The sequence below is a fragment of the Varroa destructor genome, unplaced genomic scaffold, assembly GCF_002443255.2.
Source record: "Varroa destructor unplaced genomic scaffold, Vdes_3.0 BEIS01000006.1, whole genome shotgun sequence".
In the NCBI taxonomy this organism is placed as follows: domain Eukaryota; kingdom Metazoa; phylum Arthropoda; class Arachnida; order Mesostigmata; family Varroidae; genus Varroa; species Varroa destructor.
In genome coordinates, this window is record NW_019211459.1 from 31,202,155 (window position 1) to 31,226,854 (window position 24,700).

Below are 24,700 nucleotides of genomic sequence, written 5' to 3' on the forward strand. Positions count from 1 at the left end.
GTATGTTCGATGATCAAATTGTTCGTCTTGTCATCAAACAATGGATGATCATCTTGTTAACAAACTTTGCTACCAACTCATATGTCAATCCTGCCGGAGTACAAAACACGCGTTCACCTTCTGTCACTTCACTAACCAGGATATGTCGGGCTGGTCTGTGCGTCCTTGAAGAAAGTGAACGTCCCAACAGATCGCAAACAATACAGGCCATGCTATACGCAGCACAATCAACTGCCTCATAGCCATTATCCACGACATCACGGTACCTTGCCGCCTACAATGTAGGCAACACTCGTGCACCTTTTGCACAGAACAAGCTACAACTTTAATAAGCACGCACTTTCCTATTAAGCCAGTTCGAAACAGTCTGTGAATGATTTCGTATGAGCGTTCACCATAGCGCGATTACGAGGCATCATCGACTGGAAAGGTTGGTACGAAATACTTGGTGAAAGACGAGCGCGTAGGCGCGAATGCTGTCAAATGCAGACAGGGCTACTGTTTGTTTATAAAAGGCAGACACTCGCTATGGTCACTTTTCATGGGTAGGTCAGAAATAGCAACAAACACCGACACCCACAACAAAGCTTCGTTTACACGCGGTCTGTAAGACGCTGCTTGTCCAGCAGCCCCAACGAACAACTAATGCTGCTGGTGTCGCTGCGGCTGCTCTTGAGTTTGTTGCCAGCAGTAAGACTCGTAGGTGTTTGTCTCCCAGCGCACGCGCTTATTTCCTCAGTTCCTATGAAGCTGTTGTTGTGGGGTGCTACTAGTTCCTGGACGAAAAGCCAGGTGGCGCCACCCCCTCAGCCACGAGATATCGCTTCCTCTTTTGCTTCCACAATCCAATTGATGGTAATCGACACAAAACACTCATGTGGTGAGACTGTCGCAAATACTTCGCAGTCTCGCGAGAAGGCTGAAGTTTGAATTTGAAACCGGAAGTTGCGTAAGGTATCTTTTAGATACATTATAAATAGCTTTGGTATGTATTGCAAACCATTAACGGGGCTGTAGGGACGGAGCGAAAACTATCCTCATTGCCGCTTCCTACTCTACTTATGTCCATAAATGAAGAGGAATCAATAAATAGGAAGAAGGTGGTAGAATAGCTTTTTCGGTAGTTAGACAGGGAGCATGGTGATGACACAGTACATGCACAAATAAGCCCTGTGGTAGGTTGACCGAAGCTAGAGACTAAATAATTATGTCCTGTACGCGCGCCTCCTGTAAGCACTCGCTACTTGTGATACTCGTTGGTTGCTGGACCTTAGACAAATCTTCGGAAGCAGAATGCTGGTAACTATGTGCAATCCGCACACAAAATGTAATGCATGCCCGAAAACTGGGACCTTTACTTAAACAACCGTTGTAGACACTCATAGCGTTAATCGATATGTGGTATTGCCCATAATCATAATAGATAATAGTTGATCATGAAAGACAGTCGTTCTTTTCAAATATCGCAGCAATTGATTTTGCTACCTAAAGACTGCGACAGTAAACTTTAGTGTATTCTGAGAGCCTTCGTTTCAGAATTCGTTCATATATCAAATCAAAACATATCATAGAATTACCTTATTCAGGATAACTGACAGGCAGTTGTGCTTTGCCACCAAAAAATTGAAAAAGACTTATGTACAACGCAATCGAATATGACACGAAACTAGTTGGATTCTTATCTGCAGGCTTGTAAATAAAGCTTTCTGTAATTAGAACTTACAGCTAATCTGCTTGCTCCATCGTCTCGGGTAGAAACATGATTCATGCTTAACTATGAAACCAAAGTGCCACAATTTGCTTGATCTTTATTAGTGATAAAACACGAAAAAGTCGATGCCCCGACAGTGGGCAATGATACTTGCCTTTAAATGTACAGTTCATACCTGTAACGACCTTTGTTGGCTAAACGTAACTGTACAGTGAAGTAAAATTAATGCCTCGAATTATTTGAAGAGCTTACTAGATGCTAAATACGGATCGAACTAAAGACCTGGTAATAAGCCCAAACTAGACTAGAAAAACCTCGCGATTTTGGCCATTTAAACGGGTAACTAATTAAAAGAAATGATAACGGTAGCGTATTGTACACCACTTTCTTTACGTTCTAGCGTGTCTACCAATTAGGTCCACGCGCTTTGCGCCTGGTAATTATCCAATTATATTTGATTTATAATCAGGCGAACAAACAGACTTTAAGCTAGTCTACTACTGTGAATGATTATAGCGTCGTGTATTCTGATACCATATTTCGGAATATGCACATAGATAGTTAGCTATTCAAACTTGCACTTTTTCACGGCTGAAATATTAGGTGTTCGCAGAATAAATCTGCTCTGCAATTAAAAACCTTCACCAGTGGTGGACAGTGTAATTCTCGCTCCACAAAATAAGATGTTGCGTGTATAATGCAAATCCGCAAATTGAGAGGATCGCAATAGTATTTGTAGAAAATTACACGGCGAACAACAAAACGTTTTCTATACTCTGCTTTTCAATAATGACAATAAATCATCGTCATTATAGCAATTACTTTTAGGGTGAGATCATCATGACACGTCGCAGTTAGTTATACGTCAAGAGCCAATAAGTATTTCAGTCCTGTGAATCAACTGCTTGTTTAGACGATCAATTACTAAGAATATATTAATACATCACGTCGCTTCGACGTGTATTTAAAGGCTCTACGCAGGGACCTTATGCTATTTACTTGATTAGTGCTACTAAGCATTTAGCACCATGTGCTCCCGTTAAGTAAAAACACACTAGATCTATAAGGATTTCTTTTTTGATGGCTGCATAAAAGATTTTATGTAAGCTCAAGTAAATATCGACAAACTCTACTTAATTCAGTAAGTACTTTTCGGGATTGGCTACTCTTCGATTATTTTGTTACCAGTTTCATCAAGAAGTGAAGTATAATCGTTTACATGCATCGCATCCAGTTGCTGGGGTATGCGTGAAAGCTTTCTTCAAAATTGCTACTTAGCGGGTCGAAAAACTATATAAATATGCACCTCTATAAGATGAGAATATTAAAGTTGTAAGGCAAAGGTGGTTCAGCACTGAAAATATAACTATGTTCCGTTTGAGATGGAATTACTTTTTCTGCAATCTTCAACCTCTCGATCTCTATTGCTAAAATTATTGCATTAGTAACTAAAAGGTGTTTCGTTGAAAGCCTCCTTGCCCAGTGTTTTAACGATATTCAGTGGTTCAGTATGGTGGACCGGCATTTTCGTCTTCGAAAAACATAAATTTAACCCTTTAGTTCAGGTTAAGAGCTAACTCATTATTCCATGATAACACTTAACCAGCTTACAGTCACAAATATCAAAACGTACGCGATTTCTAGTGCACAATGTAAAAACTTGTCGACTACTAGCTTGGATGATGGCCAAGCACCTTATTGAACGAGACCAGGGGTTACTGCTTCAAATCCCACTATATAACAACACAGTTCGTATGAGTAGAGAAGGTTATAAAACCCTAACAATTTAAATTTTCGATCTGATAAACACTTCCGCTTATTAAAATTACTTTGTAAAAATACGACAAATATCGAAAGAAATTACGATTTCTTTGAAGCCGTGCTAGGTCTTTTCCAAACAGGTTTATCACGGCTTAGTATTTAAGCATAGTCAATTACGAATTAATTATAAAATAGAGCTTTTGCTATTGTTATATCCTCAAAAAATATAACTGTCGTACGGTATCGATGGATAAAATCTCTTCTAGAGGTTAAGATAATATTGTAAGTTTCCCCTAGACGTATAATCAACTGAAGTTAATTAAACAACAACCGTAGCAACTTATATAAGCTTAAAATAGGTAACTGTAAGCGCCTTTAAGCAAGCTGAGCAGATATTGACATAAATGGCGCATTCCCCCACATAAACGAGACGTATTAGGTTCATGGTGGATTAGTAATGATTTACGATAGCACACAGGATGGCATAATCATTTTCTATTTGTTAAACAGGTTCACCGGAGCGTTATGATTAATTTGTTTTGAATTATTTTGATTCTCATTACTTTCAAATACAGCAGCCCATAGGAATTGGACGCTACATGGCAAAGGGTTCTACAATCACAAATGATTAAAAAAAGGATTTTATAATTGAATGGAATCAGATAATAAAAATACGAAGCACTGAAGTATGAAAAACGTTCAGCAAGCGAATTCAATCTGTGAAACCGCCAACATAATTAAACTGCCTATCGAGGGTCATTTAGCATTATCTTGCTAGAGCTTTCTAATATACAGGGAATTAAATTACAGATAATATATCAGGAGGCAATCATATATATGTGCATATATTCTTATTCTGGAAATTTCTATGTGACAAATGCTTCTCGTAGCCGCTTCTTTACGAAATCAAGTCATTTCTTGCGGGTGATGTGCAGATAAAAAATAATAATAAGGAAAATTACTTTACAATTTGTGGCAAAAGAGAGATGCTTTTGTTTGGCGCATTTGAGAGATTATATGGTGCTGCCGCCTGGTCGAACGACTGATTAAGGCCATTACTGTCAACAGCCAATAAAACTGTCAATGACTTGTAAAATTACAAATGAGCAGAAGCGTTGTCTTTTACACTAATAATGCCAGGCCACATATAGCTCCAGCTACCTGATAAAAACGGCAAAGCTTGGATGAAGAATTCTAATGCATCCGCCGTATAGCCCGGATCTTACACTCTCTGTCATTGGACCATCGTTCGTTTTGGTCTCTGCAAAATTTGCTTAATAGTGTCAATTTAGTTTAAAGGAAGGATGCAAAAATCATTCGTCACAATTTCTCGTTTAAAGCTTACAGAAGTCATACCGTGATGGGATTACAGTGTGGCCAAAAACATAGCAGAAGGTCATAAATTAAAATAAATCAAAATTTATTTATTCACCCTTGCTGCTAATAGTTGAAAACTTGATAAATCCAAGTCAGTAAAACAATATTCAAATGTCAGAGAGAACATATAGAACCATTTAAAATAGTTTACGTCATATAGATTCTCAGAGTCTTGGTGAGTTTATAAAACGAATTTGAAAGATTTGCCATATATCCTAGAGATGGTAGAACGGCGCAACCAGCTGTACAAAATCTGTCACGATTTAGTCCGCATCTGGAGCATATACATATATCGTCAGGCTCATGGAAACATGGTTTCCTGCGGAGTGCTTATAGCAGCCGAAATGAAAAAATCCCTCAGTTTCCGCGAATTTTTGCTCCCGGTTTCTAAACTTCGTCTTGAAGACTTCGGTTACTAAAAGCTCAAAGTGACAACGTAGGTCCTCGGACGGCAGTGGCGAATCTGCTAAAAGGTAAGCTAAGTGATTTCGGTCACTGTGTGTAGTGCCAGTGCTCTTTCAGAAAAGCGGGCTTTGATAAGATTTACTTGTTTAGAATTTTCCACTGAAGACCTGCTTAAATTACGCAGATCCTATGCGTTGCGATATGAGCTCTTAAAGACACACTAATAAGCCGATTCCATTGTCCGTTCGGCCGACACTGCGTCCCTGCATCTTTCGGTGACGTGCGCAGTGAAATTTTTGCCGATCACGAAGTGCAACTCCAAGGACGGAAACCGGTCTGCATCGATTGAAGTGGGGCATATCTAGTTTAATAATATTATGTTCAAATATAAGAAATGTTTACTTCACTTTTGTCCTACCTAATATATATGTGTGTGCTGGATAATGGCTGAGACCGCTATGTGTTGTATATGTAATAAAGATAATATTGGATTATATAGTCTATTACACATATTAATTTATAATACCGACGTTTAGTGTCAAACACAACTAAGATTATATTAAAATTATGTAATAAATATATGGTAGCCATACATAGACCGAGAGAGCGATTCGTTGTAGCACACACTTGCTTTTTACTGGGTTTTGATAATCGAACAGTTGATATTCGTTTCACAATTGTACCTAGTAGTTACCAATAAATCAAGCAGTAAAGTCACCGCCGTACTACAGTAATTCGTATTTATATTAAATAATTTTGCTTGGTGGCTCATACGGCCAAACCTATGGTTGAAACAAACTAGGGATCGCTGCTTCAAGCCCACCAACGACATATATTTGCTATCAGATTTCTGTCAATAACGAAAATGATATTGACTGACAAGCTATTTTTCCGCTGTCGATTTCGACTTACTTATAGGATACTACTTACAATAGGAAAACACTTACCTTGACAATAATTGATCCATTTCTCATTTTATGTTAACGTTTTCCTACTTCCACACATTTGTTATTATCTTGTAACAATATATTTTTACACTGCATTAAAACACGTCGCAAAACGTAGTACTACGCGAAAACTTCGACGGAGTGTAATTGTCTATAAATACATGGAGGCATTTATGTCTCAATTGACTAGGTTGAGCTACACGAGTTGTCCCGGCGAATATTGAACGCACAGGTCGCGCCGTGTGCCCGCGAAATGACTATTTTGCAGAAAAGAAAACGTTTCATTAAGTCAAATATTGTTTAATTTAGATTAAGTATAGTCACACTGGCTGGTAACAGACGTATCTATGAATATGTGGGCTGCATGAGAAACAAGCGCTTGTAAAACGGCACGCACGTATTAAACAGGATAACTTATTCTGAGTGCATTCTACGCTTTAGGGAGAGTTCCGGAAACTCGAGTAATCGGCGGAACGTTAAGTCACACTAGGAGAGGTAGAGCTCTCGGACCGGTCACTACCACGCTAAAGTGTGTATTTGAGACTAAGTTGATCAGTTTTGTGTGTACAAAAACAGACTTCATAGACATGTACGGTTAACAACTAATATACGTCTATTAAATTCCTATACCTGATACAACTATTATTTAGACGCAAACGCGGAGTTTATCCGTCCCAGCCTGTTTGAAATCGTTTGCGTTCGATGCCAGTTCCGTGTGTGTTTAAAGGTGTTTTTCCCCATGTACTAACAATGAATTGAAGAAGATTTGAAACATCTCACCGTAATATACAAGAAACATTTGTCCTAAGCAGGTAAGTAGATAAAGTTCTTATGCACGTATTTTATTCTATTACTGTGTTAAGATGCAAATTTGTCGAACGTTTGGGGTTAGTTGGCATCCTGTGACGTAAATAAATGTTTAGAACTGTACTCCAGGTAGTGCCGTGAAGTATCACTTCAGACGGCTGGTTTTTTTCTCTACTCCAAAGTATGTCTACGCCTGGCTTTAAACCTTGATCACCTCACGTGTCCTTATGAATAGTAGGCAAGCACGTCCTTATTAAGGTGTCTTTACCTAGTGACGTATCAGCACCTTGCACCGAATCTGAACGAAGCGAATTGTCGGATATTATTTATCAATCAACTGACAAATATGAATTGTTTAGTGGTGCTGTTTATACCTTTTGGTGACCACAAGCATAACGAAGTTATGCTACGTGATGATCTGTAAAGGCTTCAAGGGCAAAATATATCACCGCCTTACAAAGCACAAACTCGAACCATGAATGGTATATTTTCTAATAAATCAAATGACCGTTTCGTAATTATCCATCTATATTGAGCTCTATTATTGACAAAGGCAACCCGAAAGCCAAAACTTATTACCCATCAGTTTCGATAATTCAGACACTACTATAACAATATACATACGTTAAGCATTGTGTAGTCAAGTATAGTGAGGGGCATCCCGAAATTAGCTCAAGCCCTCCAGTACGCCGTTAATACGTTGAGCCAGAACCTAAAAGCCTGCAGGGTGTTATACTGGAGGTGAAATGTGGTTAATATGTGAAGCCACTAACATCTTTTTAAAGCCGACTAAAAATTAAGGGAATTCTAATTAATATTTATGTAAAAAAAAGTGTAGCGAAAGCTTTTTATGTGAGGGAAGCTTCTAAAAAGGAATCGTAAAAAAGAACAAACTTTGTCGGCTTTGTAAGAAACATGCTTCTACCATGAAGTATGTGTAAGGTGGAAGCTATTTAATATCACTTGTTATAACGGACTACCAATATTCACCAGAAATATTCAAACAGAACTGACAGTAAAATAGTTGACTTTGGTGTTTGTATATCTGCCTCATATACCTGACTTACTCGGAAGAAGACGGAAACGGTATAATTACGAAGAATCATCAGGATATAAAGGGACCTATCTCCGTCGGAATGAACATCAACGAAAGTTTACAACTTTAATAGAAAAGCGATTACAAAAAGGGTGTGTATACATGTAAGGCCTAAAAGTAAGAGTTGCGTAAGTTTGCTCAAAATGCCAATTTATACAGAAGAGGGCGAAGCCTTGGTGAAGCATGGGAAGTGTCATGGCGTTCGGATTGACCTCAAGGATTGTCTCAAAGTAAGTTAGTTGGTTGATGGTTGACGATATAGAACTAAGAAATGGAACAGTGTTTGCAAAGGCAATGGGCATTACTCTTTACCAGTCAAGACAGAGATTTCGTCTACCTGAATATGATATTATTTTATCGTACATAAGTATGTCCATCCAAGGGCGTTTTATTATAGCGTATCTGCTAAACATTCTTTAATTTTATTTCTCGTCTATGTTATTTCAGAAAACTGATTGTGTCAAAAAGGGATCAACCATGCGTGATTGCTTAAGATCGAGAAACGTTCCAGAAGAATGTCTTTCTTTAGCGAACCTTATGTTTGAATGTAAAAGGAGCCTACTTGATAATCGGCAACGTTTCCGAGAGAAAAAGGGCTACTAGCTATATGTACACCAATTTTTTTAACAAAAGTTTTTTCAGTAGATTTTAACAAAAATATGTAAAAGATATTAACATCATGCTTTATATATGACAGAAGCAAATGTTAATAAACTATATTAATAGTACGAATAAAAGCAAGTAAGGTAATAAGCGCTATCAAACAGTCCGCATTAACTCTTTTCCGCACATCAGAAAACGTGTCTAAAAACAACAGAGGCGCATCGAATGGATATAGTCCATAACGCGAAAAAGGATTTAATTCGTACTGATCAATGTGATGTGTAATATATGATGTGCCTATACTATCAAGCTTCTATATCGCCGTATTGTCAGGTCTAAATTCGCTTTGTCTAAGTGGACTAAGTGTCAAATTGGTAAAATATGGCGAGCTGAATGAACTTTACATGTATTGCACTGTAGGCGTGAATGTACTGATGTTGTCGTTTATATTTACAAACGCTGTGATAATCTCAGGAAGCTTACCGGCATGTTCTAAATCCATCGTTTAAAACAATAGGCACTTGAAATCAACTTCGAAATTGACTTGTCAAGGAAAACATGAGGAAGATACAGTCCCGAAGAGCGGTCCGTCTATTCTGAAAATACGGCTTTAGCAATTTATCCTCGTAGAAATTAGCGGCGTTTAAATCAGGCTCTATAGTTTTTTGTTATCAATAGGATGTTTTGACCGAACTAGCAAGCGCTTTATCTGCCTATAGAGATAGCAATTTGGGCTTCAGATCTGTAATCGGTCGAGTCTTTATTTAATGAGAACCTCGTCCAAGGGGCAAGGACGTAACTATATAGTTCAAATGCTAACGAGATCTTTAGAGAGGATTATTCTAGAAGAAAAAGAGACGCAGAAGATTATTTCTCTGCGCCGTTAGGGGTAATATGACTAAGCATTGATCACAAAGTGACCTTAACTAGCCTAACGTCACTCGGGAGAACGAAAACTAGTTCCAGCACCCCTAAAAAACCAAGTAGATATTTTTGAAGCACTCTTTAGTGGCAACGAATGTGGAAAATTATTCGTTCGTTAAAGCAAAAGGAGGAATAATTCATGGTAGCTTGAGTTTCTTGGCAGTTTAATTAGTTTTATTTTTTTAATACGAGAAGTAAAAAAGTGTTTGTCATTTAAAAATCAGTGAAAAAAACAAATTGCTGCTTAGTATAAATTACGGTGAATATACATGTATCTTTATTTCGTTTGCGTAACAAATGACCCTGACATAAATTCAATAACACTTTTTCGCATATGTTTCCACATATTATTTGCTATTCTAAATTGCTCGGCATTGTCGAGGCATATATTGAGTTAACTGTGTTTATTAAATAAACTGCAGGTATATAAACATGACATACAACGAAAAGCTCTTGTATAGTACATAGGTTTGGTTTTGCTCAAAATATATTCATGCCAAGCGGTTTATTTGGTTTTCGTACACCTCCTATAATATATGTTTCCCTATTATTCTACCGCTAGTAGAAAAGTTTTATTTTTGTGAAGGTCATTCCTTTTTAAATCGATTAATTTGAAGCCTATGTCTTCGCACATGAGGGCATACATTCGAAGAATCACACGACGTTTGTTGATAGTACTGACTTAAAAGATGTCGTAGCATTGGAAACCATACATATTCGATGCATACGTCTGTATAGTTAGGATGTGATCATATTAATATATTGTGGGTTTGCTTTCAGCCCAAACGTTTCCGTTCGTTATTGTACACACGTTTGTCTCAACATACTTCCATGATGCGTTTTATACAAAAACAGTAAGCACTCTTCAAGTTCTCACGATAGCATTCTATGCCTAAACACTGTGTCATCATATGTGTGTCAGTGAGAATGGAGACATATTTGCTTTTAGTCACTTCTGTTTCGTTTCGACCGAGAGATCAAAAGGCTGCAAACAAAACTCTCAACAATTGGTAGTTCCACCCCCTGACAACGGTTGTTTCTATGAATGTGTTCAACGGGTCCATATTACGTGCATTGCTGAATTAATTAGTGCATAATGATGATAACGTGCAATCGATACAAGCGATATTTTGCCGGCTTAATTGGTTTAAATAATATCTTGTTTTAACGATTGTAGAGTCGAATAATATCGTTTTTAATTATCACTGCATTTTCCTTAAACAATATTATGACATTGAAGTTTTAAATCACATATATACAGATGTTTAATACCACACGTTTAATGCATCCAACGGCATAGTCCTTTACGATCATTTCACGTGACATTGCTATCACGATGGACAGAATCTGACGTTTAAGAATTGATCCTCTTTCTATTTTTATTCTCAGAAGTCAGCAAGCTAATGAATCAACGTTGTGTAGGCAATTAGAGTTGATGGCAACTGAATAGTGTACTTGCAGGTAACTGTTGCTGATGCTTTTACTCTAGTGGAATGATATCTTCAGGCAAATTAGGCCGAAATTAATCATACACAAATTACAGCATAATACCTTAATAAGCAATAAGTCTAAGAGATTATGTTAAACGCATATATGGAAAAAAAGACGCCTGCATGAAACCTGATGTTAGCTACCAACGAAATTTCTTGTATTCTATACTTATAAGCAGAATTTCTACTGGACTCATTTTTCTGTTGATTTATTACTAGAAGCGTTATTGTTGTTGTTGCTGCTGCTATGACGAGTACACAGGTGTCATTTGATGATTTTGAAGCTTGAGTCGATGTTGAAGGTAACCCGGGGGTAGCGCTAGTTCTTCACTCAATGTACCCAAATACCTGTAAAATGTAGAGAAGGGCTGAAAATGTCAGAGTCACTGTAGCGAGCTCTGATATAGCGAGCAAAAACAGAAAGCTGCGGTGTGTAAAGGGCATTCCCTAATTGTTTTTTAATGGAATTTATAAAGATAGAGCGTCATAACCTCGGCCTAAACCGGTAGTGCGGTAAGATAACTACGGTATCACAAAACTGAAACGACATTAATCTCAGCGCAAGCTCTGACGCACTTCTTTTTTTATCAGATAGTGAACATATTATGGTATCAGAAATGGAGTTTCGAAAATATGTCATTCTTCAATAACTTTAGATTTTAGGTTATAAGTAATTACTTTATTACGTATAACTTTTAAAACTTTATTACCTAGTTATCTTGAAAAATTTTCTGATAAGTCCATATTTCACTTGCAAGTTCGAGTTGATTTGTAAATGTGCGTGTCATACAGCAAGTTTGTATTGCTTGGAAAGCGGCTTACAAACGAAATAATAACGACAATATATTCTAAGTCAGTGCTGCAAGAAGATTCAGAGGAACCATCGTACGGTGAACAAATTTTGTTTTATAACTACTTTGTTTAGATGCTTTCCATTCGCGTTATAGTAGCACGGTTTTATTTTGTGAAAAATATTTTTCACATATTTGACGTGACAATTAACTGACCTATTGGGTTGAGTCGAGCCTTTTAGAGCTACACCTCATGGATAGAGCTATTCATAGCTACTAGAAATATTGTAATAGATCAACGCGGAAGTGAAAACTAAAAAGATATGCACCGAAATACCTGAAAATAAAGTTTTATTGATATAGGCGTCTAAAAGGGTGTAAGCTAATCCACAGAAAACCTCCGGCAAATGACGATCACGTTCAACTTCTTATATAAATTTATTACCAATAGAAATAGGCCAAAACGAGATAGTAAGCCCTATAAATAGGTAAACGCCTCACCCGGAACTCTTGAGCTGGACTGGCTGGCTAGCCTGATAGGCTGGGCAAAGCGGTCGAAGTGGAGTGGGCAAAACCATTGTTGGCGGTATCACTGCCATTAGACTATGCGCAGGACTCGCTGCTGTTCCTAATAGCGTGGCAGGAAGTAGACCCTGCTCGCAGGTGCCAATCGTCGTTGCGACCGTCCCGCTGTAGCTGTTATGAATTCTTTTACAAGTCTCGTTCCGACCACCAGAATAGAACATCACGTCAGGTTGAATAATTCCCGTTGCGTTTTGAACTGGAAGTAGTGTGATTTCATTTTAATTGGAGGAAACCTACTTTTTTATTTGCAGAATCGGCTCAGACTAAGTAACTATATTTTCCGTACCTAAAAAAATAATGAAAAAATGGTATTCCGCATATTTTAGTAAGAAAACATTAACATGACCACATAAATTGAGATATGAAATTGATGAAGAGAATTATAGATATTGGTAACAATGGTGTCTGATGAAAGGTTCATGAAAACTATTATTTATGGTCCCGGCAATTACTGTGTTAACAAACTACTCGTTAGTATTTTTTTAATTAAAAGTAGATTTCTGCGATCCCCATTTACTATGAACCTATCGCGTAATAACAATAAAATACGGTATGATACTTCTGTCGTCCATTGATCGTCGCTGTTTACTCTTGTTTGATATCAAGAGCAAAAATCGTACATGCAAAAATCGGAAAGATGATTTTAACAGTGGTATCCTCCCAAAATGGGTTTGAACGAGTTCCAATTTTGAAGCTGTTATCATATGAGCCGAATAAAACGCAGTTCTGCCTCGATAGAATAGACAAAACATTTACCTAACATAGAACTTGGGTGGCGCTTCTTCTTTCTAAAGGTTGAATACTTTCAATTGTGTTGCCTCTCTCTCCACCTGCTGTTGTACACTTCAAATTATTCGTTATCTATCGGCTTTAGAAGACAGCCTCTAGTATATTGCGTATATCGATTATTGACGTATGATTGTTCTGTATGATTTTATATATTGATTGTTTTTCGATCTGTACACATAAATCACATATGTACACAAACACAGACATGTGAAGGCGTAGCAAATCGAGACGGGGCAATATAAGGTAACGTACATTCCCCCAATAGTATAATGACAACAGAAGTAAACTTCGATGAAGAATGGAGTGTTACATCAAATCCCCATAGATGAGCTTTATTTAGGAAAACAGGGTTCTTTCTATCGAATGAAAAAGATTAGTTTGGTTTAATTAATAAAAAACAATACCATCAAAATCGAAGAAACACGTTTCGTGTGCTGTACTACATGGGGGTACACATATAACAAACACTAACTAAGCTACTTATTTATCCATGCCGATTTATGAGGCTGTAGATAACAATGAACTTTTATTAGTGTGTGTGGTTTTCATTTGTTTTGAAAGCGACGCAAGTGCTCATCAGGTGAGGCTAATTGGACTAACTCGTACAAAACTTAACTAATTTTATGGGATGTGCAACCTCTAACGATCTCTAACCACTAGGGGTCGAACTGACAGAGCAAATTCTCACCTATGTAGGTGCCTGACCATAAATGTACTGATAACCTCACCTTATTAATTTATCTATATATAATGGCTCTTTCACTATCGTCTGAAGGATTTTACCTTTGTTTTATGTAGGACAGTTAATAAGCATAATGCATCTGTTATCATTTCTTTCCTACTCACAAAATCAGTATCACGCTTATTCTTGATTTGAGCCTTACAGTTCTCCACATCAAATCAATATGAAGTAAAGGTCGACGAGTGGAGATTTAAACCGGCTTTGTCTAGCGCATGTTCAAACTATAAAGATTTTGCTGTGGTTAGTGCGTCCGACTTCTGCATGCGCATCTATTACGCTATGTTTGCACGATGCATATGGATGGGGCTTCGTCTATTCACTAGCCACAAATAGCATATATACACACATGCTCACGCGCACTTTGGCCCGTGCCGCTGCGTTCTTTTTTTTGTTTACATTGCGCATGCTATGCGATTAGCCATATTTTTAGAAAGACATCTAAACAACCTTTTCAAATGATCCTGAAGGAGAACAGGGGGCAAAGGGGTGACACTGCAGCTGTACCTACTCGTTGTGATAAGAAATATCGCTCGAATGGCTAAAAATAAATGTTTTGGCCCTAATCTCTTTCCTAGTTTATTTGTAGTATGACAGTGGCATACAGCCAATCTACAAGTGCATGCGTTGTACCGCATTCTATGTGTAAACAAAGGAATTTATTTGATTGTGGTAGATGTCTTGAAAACACACGATATCGGCTCATATAAAAAGTCTTAAGCATATAATGCTCAGAAGACATTTTCATATTTGCGTCCATGAAAACGAATAGCATCGTGAACATTTATTGCTTATCGATTAAGTCAAAGGGTGTGTCTGTATCGAACCTATTTAACGTATCCCGTGACACCAATTGTTGTCAATTTAATTGTCTTCTATAATTTGACGAAGCGCGATGTTTTGTTTAAGTTTTATAGAGTTGGATCTACAGGAATGTACATAACGGATGTCGGGTCAGAATGTTTTTCTGCGTATAGTAATGTTTCTTCATAAAGGAATTATTTAAATTTAGGTCGCCAGGCAGAAAATCATTAATTTGTTCGATTTAAGACGGTAAAATGTTTCGTTCTCTCCATATACGACAACGAGAGACTTCGCCAGCGCGTTAAAAAATCTATATATATAATGATAATTATTAACATATACTGCTTTTATAGGCCCTAGTACTGTAAAGGTTCATCGTGCCTGTAATGCGCAGCACGTAATAAAACAGATAAATAAGGAACCCCTGAGTAGGGTTATAGGTATGTACTTTGGCTCTATCGTCTGGATATATTTAAAGAATATTTATAAGGCCACGTTATGTACTGCCACACAATTTAAAGGCACTACAAAAAGTTTCTCGCAGCGGTCGAGTAGAATAGTATCAGTTATTTAATTGGACGGGGAAGGTATGGCAACAAAGCTGCCAATTTCGATTAAGTTCAGTAGACGCAATAAAGGACGTACAGAAATAACTGATACTGTGTTTATTACTCGATTTGTTTCAACTAACCCTTGTGAAACAAGTATGCCTAGAAATGGGGGGGACAAAGAACACAAGGCCCACTTTTCTTGGAGACAGGATATCGGTAATTACCGAACATCTAACATTTACGTGTACACATGCGGATGTTCGTTCACAGTTACCACACCGCATTCGTACAGAATCAATCGACTTCTAGTAATGCAGACTCTAGGAAGTTGTGTAGCTAGATTCATGTATAGGTATCCTGCTAGCCAAATTGGGACGATGAGCACATTGGACTAAGGACGATGGGCACACTAGGCTCTCGCGAGCAGTGGCCTTCACGCCCTCTCGCACGGACCCCTTTCGAGTCCCTCAAACTCAGATACAGGGGGTTTCGTTAGGGGCGAACGGAGCACAGTAGCTCCATTGGGTGCACCGCTCTTTAGCTATTCGGTAGGAAGCATCTTCTATCCGGTTGGCTTATGACTCCTCGCCACATATCTCTGCTACCAGTGCTGCTAGCGGAGGCTAGTAAGCTATGCGAGATAGTCAAGAAGCGTTGTATGATTACAATCTAAGCTATAGGTGCCTAACCTTCATCTATTCCTCACGATGTGATTCGTCTGTACAGGGCTCAAGTTTAAGGTCAAGGTTATTCTCTGCATTTACAACCGAAGTCGCCTTATGTCTAGTTGAACTTCGCGTTTCTTGTAATAGGAATGCCGGCGCTAACATATGCGTGGCGCCAATGCTGGTTATCGTTTCATTTATTATTATTACAGATAATAATCAGCGATAATGCTTAAGCGGTATATATTGACAAAAATCTAATGGACATACTCTTTAAATAACGCACGTTTTAGTCGTGAGTTCCATTGAAATTAATGATCAGTTTACATTTGCAAAGCCTAACAAAGGCAAGCGATTTTAGTTAAAGCAAAGGCTTTATTTTCAGTGGTGACATATGTTTCTTTCGTCCGTAACTTTAAGCGTTCACGGTTTACATAGTTACGTATATAAGAAACGGTGGTATTACTTGCCTAGGTATTTATATAGCTATTTGCCTTAGGGACACATTGTGACTTAGGTGGTCTACATGGAATGCCTAATAGCGATGTGGGAGGTAAAACTCGAAACATATTTGTACATGATAGCATTCAGTAAACTGAAGACTTATTTCTAACGAATTTTCTGAATCTGACGAATTTTCAAAGTATAAGCTGTAGGCAGGCAGGCAGAATCTGGATTTTAAATGCGCCGGTTTTCTGGAAACTCGTAAATAAATGCCGGTCGACCTTACTTTTGGAAAAGCTCAGAAAAATATCTATACTTAGTCTTGAGAATCACTGCTCAGTGGTTAAGTTTTTGTGCCTCGAAGACCACAACGCTGCGGGAATTCATCGAAATTATTAAAGGCATTAGGCAAATGGATTTTATGATGCAAAAGTTTCAAAAACTAAGACTGAAGTGTTAAAGATCAGCAGGTAATTGACCAGGTATTACCTGCTTGACCTGAAGGACACCATCACATTGAAGAACGCAGTCGAAAGGGCTTTTTGCAAAAATAGGGCTTGGAGCCTAAAGGCTCTATTGGCCAAAGCAGGAATTTCGATGATAACGCGTTACTGGATTTGCGGAAACTGGTTAAACAATGCGTCTCCAACAAGTTGATTCCGCGCCTGTTGGAAATGCATGTGGTGTATTCCTCGTGCAGCTTGAACCAACAAATTATTATATATATATATTAATGGATTGGATTAATTTTGTGTGGGTCTCTAGAGGTCTATACAGAAGATAAATCCGGCTGGGCAAATACCTTGGCCTCTAAAGGGTAAGCTTTATTTCTCCGTATAGAACGTAATGTTATTTTAGTTGGCCGCAAACCGAAGCCAACAAGTTTTTTTGTAGCTTACTACTCTGAAAACAACACCACGCTCGCCGCCGTTCGGAAAAACCAAAGCGGCTTCCGGCATAGTCTGCGTAGGTATATCATCAAGTGTATAAATGTATATCTCTATGAAAATTATACTTAGGGAACAAGTAAACTCAACTTTTCTTGAGTGAATAGAAGCGCTCAACGTGTGTTGTATGAAAAAACTAATTCTGATTATTATTATTATTGTGGAAAAGGATATTAGGCTGTAATCTAATATCTCGTTTCTATTCGACGTTTCCTTTTTTATAAATATAATTAGCCTTCTACTTCTAGGCAGATCAAATGTGTTTAATAACAAAACAGGCGTGGGGCGAAGCCCGCGACTCGTGCTCTACTGGTTAGCGAGTTGGTCCGACCTAAATCGATTCCCTAGCGAGGACGGATTGGACTGATTTAGGGTTGATGTTGTTTCATCCTGGGGCAAGCTGACCCCGACATGGATCTAATCCGACATATGCTTACCTTCCTGTACTCACCACGCCTTCCTACCCCTACTATGGTACGCGATTCCGCTCGATTCGACACCAGGCAGCATAGGGGCACAGGCAGTAACTAGGCTGATCAATATCGCGTGCTACTACGAGCAAGGCGCGACGATGTAAGGCTGACTTTGTAAAGCTATTATGCTGTACAGGCAGCTGTGCGCACTTTGTGTCTCAGCACAACGCTTGTGAGGAAACTGTTCAGCGAGAAAAAGCGTATTGCGGCGTTACTCCATTCCAAATTTTGCCTAGATAAATACAGTTATCCAACCTATCACGTATGCCGCTTATTTCCCTACCCGACCAATGGATACATAAGACAGCATTGAACGGCGTGTACAACTTATGAGTCGTGTAGACCGTCTTGCCATCGCTAAATCCTTACACGGTTTTCTTTGCCAACAATTTATACATTCGCTACCTCATAACAGCTAAGAGCTGTATTGAAGATTGAAGAGACGCTTGCATCATTGTTGATCCTAATAGACGATTACCCTGCGAACATGAAAATACATTTCACACGCAAGCAGCGCACGAGGGGCGAATTTCTATTCCACATGGGTCCCGTCGGGAGGAGGGAACAACTGTAGAAGACTAAATAGTCTGGCTTAGGCATGGCCTCAGACTAAAGTGGCGCGCAGTGCCGAAGTTTAATTTTTAAGAGTTGAGTTAACCTTTTGGTTGGCTATTTTTAAATCAAGTTTATCTACTCCTTTAAGCAGTAGGATACATACAGGGTGTTTAATAGATCTGTTGGAGAACGTTAAGGAGGCTACTAAAATATTAAAAAGAAAAAATCAGAATTGTTCTAGCAGGTTAACTAATTACTGGAGGCGAGTGGTAAAATTTTTTATGCTAACTGGAGAGTTTCGACGGGACGGCAACAGTCATGCATTACGCTCCCACAAAAACTGCCGGCAGACTATCAAGCACTAGTTAACACTGGTATCGTTAAGATGAAAGTGGGTTGTAACATGGTCTGAAATAACTCTTTAAGAAAATTTTTGGATCAGATTCTGTGTAAGGTTAGGCTATGTGTAACCCGAATCAAATCTGTTAATATTAATAGTTGCTAGAGGGTAACGGGTTACATGAGCCGGGCAGCTGTAAGGCGATAACTGTCACAGCATACCATAGCTGAGATTTAACAAAATGCAACATCAATGAATTAAATTATCGAACGCAAGACAGGCTTGAAACGAAACCCGCGCGTACTAGAATCTCATATCCGATCCAAGTCGACTCTCGCAATATTTTTTTCTTTATAAATTATTATTTTTTAGGATTCTATATACATGTTGAGAAAGTTGTAGAGGCTGAGGCGAGTTATATTTTAGTGGGACTACTAATATGCCCCCAAAGGGCGAAAACTTCTCATGCAGAGAGGTTCCGACGAGCTGAGTGAAAATGCAGTATATGTCCCTACATATGAAACGATTTTACCTATGAAAATGATTAGAAACCATTTGAGAGCTTAAAGTGTCACCACGTGATACAGGAGTAAAGATGCGTTCAGAACTACTTTCATGTGAATTTCTCGAAAGTGTCGATGAAAAGGTCGTAATTTATAGTATGTATATTCATACATGTTACACATACAGGGCGCTTGACCTAAATCCGGATTTTCTCTTTGTTGTTTCGGAAACATTCGAAAAGCATTACCTGCGTTAGAAGTGTAAAACCAAACGGTAATATAATAACTGCAATTGCATCGTTAGTTCAACACCCAAATCATACAAGTTAGTTTCGAATAATTTTTCCTTTAACCTCCGAACAAGAAGTTTTACCATTATACAGTAACCGTGCTTCAACCAGTCTTAGCGTAAACAAGTGCAGCTTAAATACACTAAACAGAACAAATTCCCGAATGAAATGTTAGACTAATGGAGGCGATAGGTCCCAAAAATGCAAGTACCGAAAAGTCAAAAATGGCCAGATGGTGTTACAGGTGCAAAGCGGTGCATGGAGTCTTTAAAAGACTTAACCGTTCTAGCTTATTCGTACGACTTAACCGGTAACTGATATTTCTTTTATTTCTTTCCCGAAACAAAACGTTAATTTCTGTTTTAAAAATCCAAGTGTGTCAAAAACGATTTTTGGACCCATTTTGACTAATTTTTGGAGGATTTCCGACTTGCCTCGTAGAAATATACCTCAGATTTTTCAAAAACCTTCGAAAAACTAGCAATAACGTAGACCGTCGATTTCGTGAAAAAAATATCGGTCCCGTTGACCCTCTGTCCAACGTTAAAATCTTGGGAAATAGCCGATACTCGATTAAACTCCGAAAAAATCGTTCGGTTTTTTGGAATGGTGGGTCGGTTGCCTTGTGCTAGAAAGAACTATTTTCCTGTACCAAACATATGGAATAAACACATGCCCCCTACAATGAACAACTTGCCGAAGTTTGTCCATATTCGAATGCACTTTGTGTATATGCACATATACATAATGCAATAACCGAAATTTTAACATGCTTTTTCAGCTATTGTTGATGTTAATAGAAAGCTTATTTTTTCTAGGACAGAATTAGAAGCTCATCTTCGCAGTTTGTCCCGAAAACCTTTTACATGGTTAATTTCCTCTGACTTTACATTTTATAGAAGTTATTGTTTAAGAGCTTAGTCAATGATTCATTTTGATATTAGAATATTTGATGTGTTTTCTATTGACCTTCGAGGGTTTGTTGTTTATTTACATATTCATACACATGTGTGGGCATATAACTGGGTAGACGGACAACTTCAGCTTTGACCGCGTAACATCTATTTTAAATTAAATTGTTACCTTGTCAATTGTTTGTCTTTTAAGGTTTCCGGACAATACGTGAACATGACAATAACTTTACCTCTACAACCTAAGATGAACTTCGACCATTTTGCATTAAACTAAGAATCTTTTTTACAAACGAGTTATCAAATTGAAGTAGCTGTATAATGCGCTACTTAAAATCCAAAGCCGATGTTTCTATGATTTCGGGAAATTGCGGTAGTATTGGCACGTTATTAAGGGTATGCACGGAAGTATGAAGGTAAATCCATTGCAATGCGTTTCGGTAGAGATATGGTAATATCGGTTTTAAACGCACCGGTTAGAATTTCGGTAGAAATGTGACGTTCACCAGCTGTTCTGGGCGAATCCGGATAGTTTTAGGTTGTTTGTATTGGGCTTATAAGATAGCTGGAGTACCTGTGCCTAAAACGTAAATATGAAGGATGACTTTCATTTTTACTATTTCAATATTTTTAAGCTGCTCTACAGAGAACTTTTTCTCGTACATAGGGCAATTAAATGTTCATATACATGATGGCAAGGAAGGAAGTTGGTGCCAATTCAAGCTATGTTGGGAGAAGTGTTGAAGCTTTCGGTTCGTATAGCAACTTCATTATCAATAGATAGACGGCTACCTATGATGTTAATTGAGTAGTAGTGTTATATATATATATATATAAATATATGTATAATACTACTTCATTGACCCAGCTTAAAAATATAAAGGTACCAAGAGTGAGAATCATTCTTCATATTTACGATTTAGGAGCCAAACATATAATCCAACTATTTTATGACTTCAATACCAACAATGTAAGACTATCCGGATTCTCCAAGGACAGCTGATGAATCCTTTTACCGAATTATACACATATATATATATATATATATATATATATATATATATATATATATATATATATATGTGGGAAAGGTCAAATTGAGTGTTAGCGGTAGATTTAGTGTCGATGTAGAGTCCAGTAATAGTTTGAAATTACTAGAGTGTGAGCTATTCCTTCAGTATCTTCTTCCTTAAGTACTGTCAATTTGTCTAGCTATAGCGATAGGATTGTATGATGACATAGTTGGAATAGATCTCCTTTAGTATAAGTGAGTGAAGAAAAAAAATTGGAGACATGGTGGGCATCGGTCCAGGCACGACTCAAGTTGGGCCCTGACTAGTCTATTTGTTACGTAATGAATGTTTCCTTGCGGGTACGTGGCCTCGAATCGTTCAAAAATAAATTGCAGACCCCAAAACAGGTCTTTAAATTTAACGGCATATTTAAGAGTACTGATGATGATTCTTATCGGCGATAGTATTTTATTTTTCGCTGGTGCTATTTGGAAACCTATGTTAAGGTTATTTAAAGCAAATATTCTTTTTGGATTGTCTCTTCGAAATGTAGCGTTAGAGCAGCCAGTAAAATAAAACTCTAAAACTGAATGCGGATTGCACTACGAAACGATGGTTTTCTAAGAAAACTGAACAAAATCAATACAATATATGATTTCATAATGGCACATTCTTCCTCTGCGGAAGAAGCAAAGCAGATTGACATATTTCTTAGCCAAGTCAAATAGCTGCTAGGAAGTTTCTTAACGGCATTTTCAGACAACGTATCTTGTACGGCTTAGCACATAGACACAAGTATAAGTTTCTTACATGTTTTTTTATGGTATCGTATGTTTATGTTAGTTTTGTTAGCAACGTTTATTACTTACCGGTAGTTTTAAGTGGGGTTTTGGGTAAGTGGTGACCCATCTTAAGTATGAGTAAGCGTTTCTGTCGACGGCAGCAAAGCACCATAACAACAGTGAGTGCGACAAGTGAGAACGAGGCCATAGCAAGCGCTGACCAGAAGTACCAGGCGGAGGCGGGCACCCCACTATTTGGGGTGGTAGAGTTATCATTTGGATTTGCCGGAGTGCCACTAGTGGTGGCCCCGGATGTCTGCCCAGAGACACCTCCGCCTCTCTGGGGCACCGATGGCCCCCCCACAATCGCCACGTTGGCGCCGTCGCACCGAGGGCGTCGCCACGCCCAGTCGGGGCCCGGACACCCTTCAGTTCAAAATATGATGAACTCACTTAGCCCGTGATTGAGTCTTTCTCCTGCAACTATATATATATATATATATATATATATATATATATATACACGATATTAGTGCCTTCAATATAATGGCAGTGTCCGAAAAGCTAAATGATTTTCTGTTATTCAGTACCCCGCACAATTAACAGGCTCAGCAAATTATGTGGGTCAAACTCAAAATACTTCATCATTGACATTTGGAATCAGCCATATGGACCTTACCCCCCTAAACTTACCTGATTTCAATCTAAGTATGAACGTCGGGTAACTCAATGCACTGCGTCAGCAATGATATTATTTTCTGTAGTTCTGATTAAATAAAATAAGGTGTAAGTATCACATTATTTCAAGTATGCCTTATGAACAGAATGATAATTTACCCTGGTCCATAGTGATCTCGCAAAAATTGAAGTAAGTTTCGGTTTCGGTTCGTTGAATGGTAGCATTTGTTAGTAGCCATATTGGGGATAAGAAGTTTACGGCCTTCCTCTTTTATTGAGGGGTGACGTCGCGGGTCGATTTCACCGCTTTAGACATGATTAGCATTTCATTCATCTTCTTTAGACATCTCTGGATTGGTTTTTCAATTGCGTTTCAAATTCTACGATACACACGACGTTTCCACACCGAGCTTATGTACGCATAAAATATTGTAACCTCTTAACTCTCAATATTTTTATAGCAAAATAGAATATCCTCAGTGTGCAGTAATTTTTTCTTTTGTCTCATTGTCATGAGTGTCCAGATCCAGGCCTCGTTGTTTATCATGTCAAACTTAACTTACCAACTGCCCATTCATTCGCTATACAATACCTAACGTAGCAGTCGTCACCTATTTATTTTTGTTACAACTAAAAAAGGACCGCTAGGCTTTGCCCAAAAAGTTTGGCAGTCAGTCGTTCATTCTTCAAGAAGTTGTTGATACAGGTTAATGCAGGTCTATCTTTAAGTGCTATTTTATGCCCCATGGTAATGTCCATTATCAGAATCACCGTTCGTTAGTAAATTTCACACGTTTGTAGTGAAAAGATGCAATATGACTGATTATGCAGCTAAGTTAGCAACAAATAGAACAAAGTAAAGATGGCGTATATTGCACTTAATGAATCAAGCGGTCATCTCGGGTGTTTGAGTATCAAACCATAATCGAACCGAGAGTGGTGCGTTTTAAGCCACTCGGTAATCGAACACTTCCATAGCAAGCACTCCAGTAGACAGAACATTTCCTTTTGATGTTCCATTATTTAGCTTTCATGCACATTCTATACAGACAGACCGTAGGCGGAAATTGCTAAGTAACAAATTTTCTTAAACGATACTGAACGGTTGTACTCCTCGTAAAGAAATCGTAAAGAAATTTATATAGATGTTGAGATTCACATTAAAACAGCTCGCATAATTTCGAATTTCAGTGAATATATTCCCAATACGTGAATTGCTTAAATTCGCAATGCTAAGACATAGCCGGTATGAAGTATGGATAACATCGTTATACAGCTTTTACCAGTCATATTAGAGACACATGTTCGCAGAAGAGCAAACTTTGCCCGGTGCGAAGGACCTGCAATTTTCCTTAAAGCATACCGTGGTATTACCGTAGTAGTACCGCATACTACTCACCTGCTCCATGTGTAGCCGTTAACTGAATAGAGTATCCAAAAATATTTTAGCCAGAATTTTTGAGTTTATGCGGCGCGTGATGTAGTTTTCCTGCCTAAATAAGTATTTCCAATAGAGCTTCAACGAAACTATTAGCCACCGTTCCGTTCGGTGTCACATAGCCAACTGGATGGGGTGTCGATGGTCTGCCGTTGGCGTGAACCTCAGCGATAGTGAAACGACCGCTTGAGGGCGCTGTCGTGAATCCCGTTTGCTGAGCGCCTTTTACGGCGATGTGGCTCGAAAGGCGTGCGAGCTCAACGGTTAAATATGTCGATATG

The 24,700-nt window shown here is 38.3% G+C and overlaps 3 protein-coding genes across 15 annotated transcripts in view; 1 reads left to right on the forward strand and 2 right to left on the reverse strand.

Annotated features, from left to right (window-relative positions):
• Positions 1-6,584, reverse strand: part of Pisd (phosphatidylserine decarboxylase) — a 45,214-nt gene extending 38,630 nt beyond the window's left edge. The window contains exon 1 of one of the 2 annotated variants that reach the window (XM_022812808.2): positions 6,202-6,584. In XM_022812808.2, coding sequence (XP_022668543.1) covers positions 6,202-6,221 — 20 coding nt within the window. In that variant the 5' untranslated portion in view covers positions 6,222-6,584. Of the gene's footprint in view, positions 1-136; positions 760-6,201 lie in introns of those variants that run through there. The other variant, XM_022812807.2, reaches the window with a different exon arrangement.
• Positions 6,585-6,687: 103 nt separating this feature from the next.
• LOC111253440 (cytochrome c oxidase assembly factor 5-like) overlaps positions 6,688-24,700 on the forward strand; it is a 40,565-nt gene continuing 22,552 nt past the window's right edge. For 6 of the 12 annotated variants that reach the window (XR_015330638.1, XM_086993683.1, XM_086993675.1 and 3 more), the window contains exons 1-2: positions 6,757-7,013; positions 8,083-8,196. Coding sequence is in view for 2 of the 12 variants with exons in the window: in XM_086993684.1 (XP_086849810.1) it covers positions 8,248-8,334; positions 8,552-8,707 (243 nt within the window). In the remaining 10 variants the exon portion in view is untranslated. Of the gene's footprint in view, positions 7,014-8,032; positions 8,335-8,551; positions 8,869-24,700 lie in introns of those variants that run through there. The other 6 variants (XM_086993676.1, XM_086993678.1, XM_086993684.1 and 3 more) reach the window with 5 other exon arrangements.
• LOC111253441 (uncharacterized) lies at positions 9,873-24,643 on the reverse strand. The gene is made up of 4 exons (XM_022812817.2): positions 24,381-24,643; positions 22,391-22,786; positions 12,414-12,693; positions 9,873-11,469 (listed from the first exon to the last, which is right to left on the reverse strand). Exons 2-4 carry the CDS (start codon positions 22,509-22,511, stop codon positions 11,367-11,369), a joined length of 504 nt encoding a protein of 167 aa, XP_022668552.1. The 5' UTR covers positions 22,512-22,786; positions 24,381-24,643; the 3' UTR covers positions 9,873-11,366.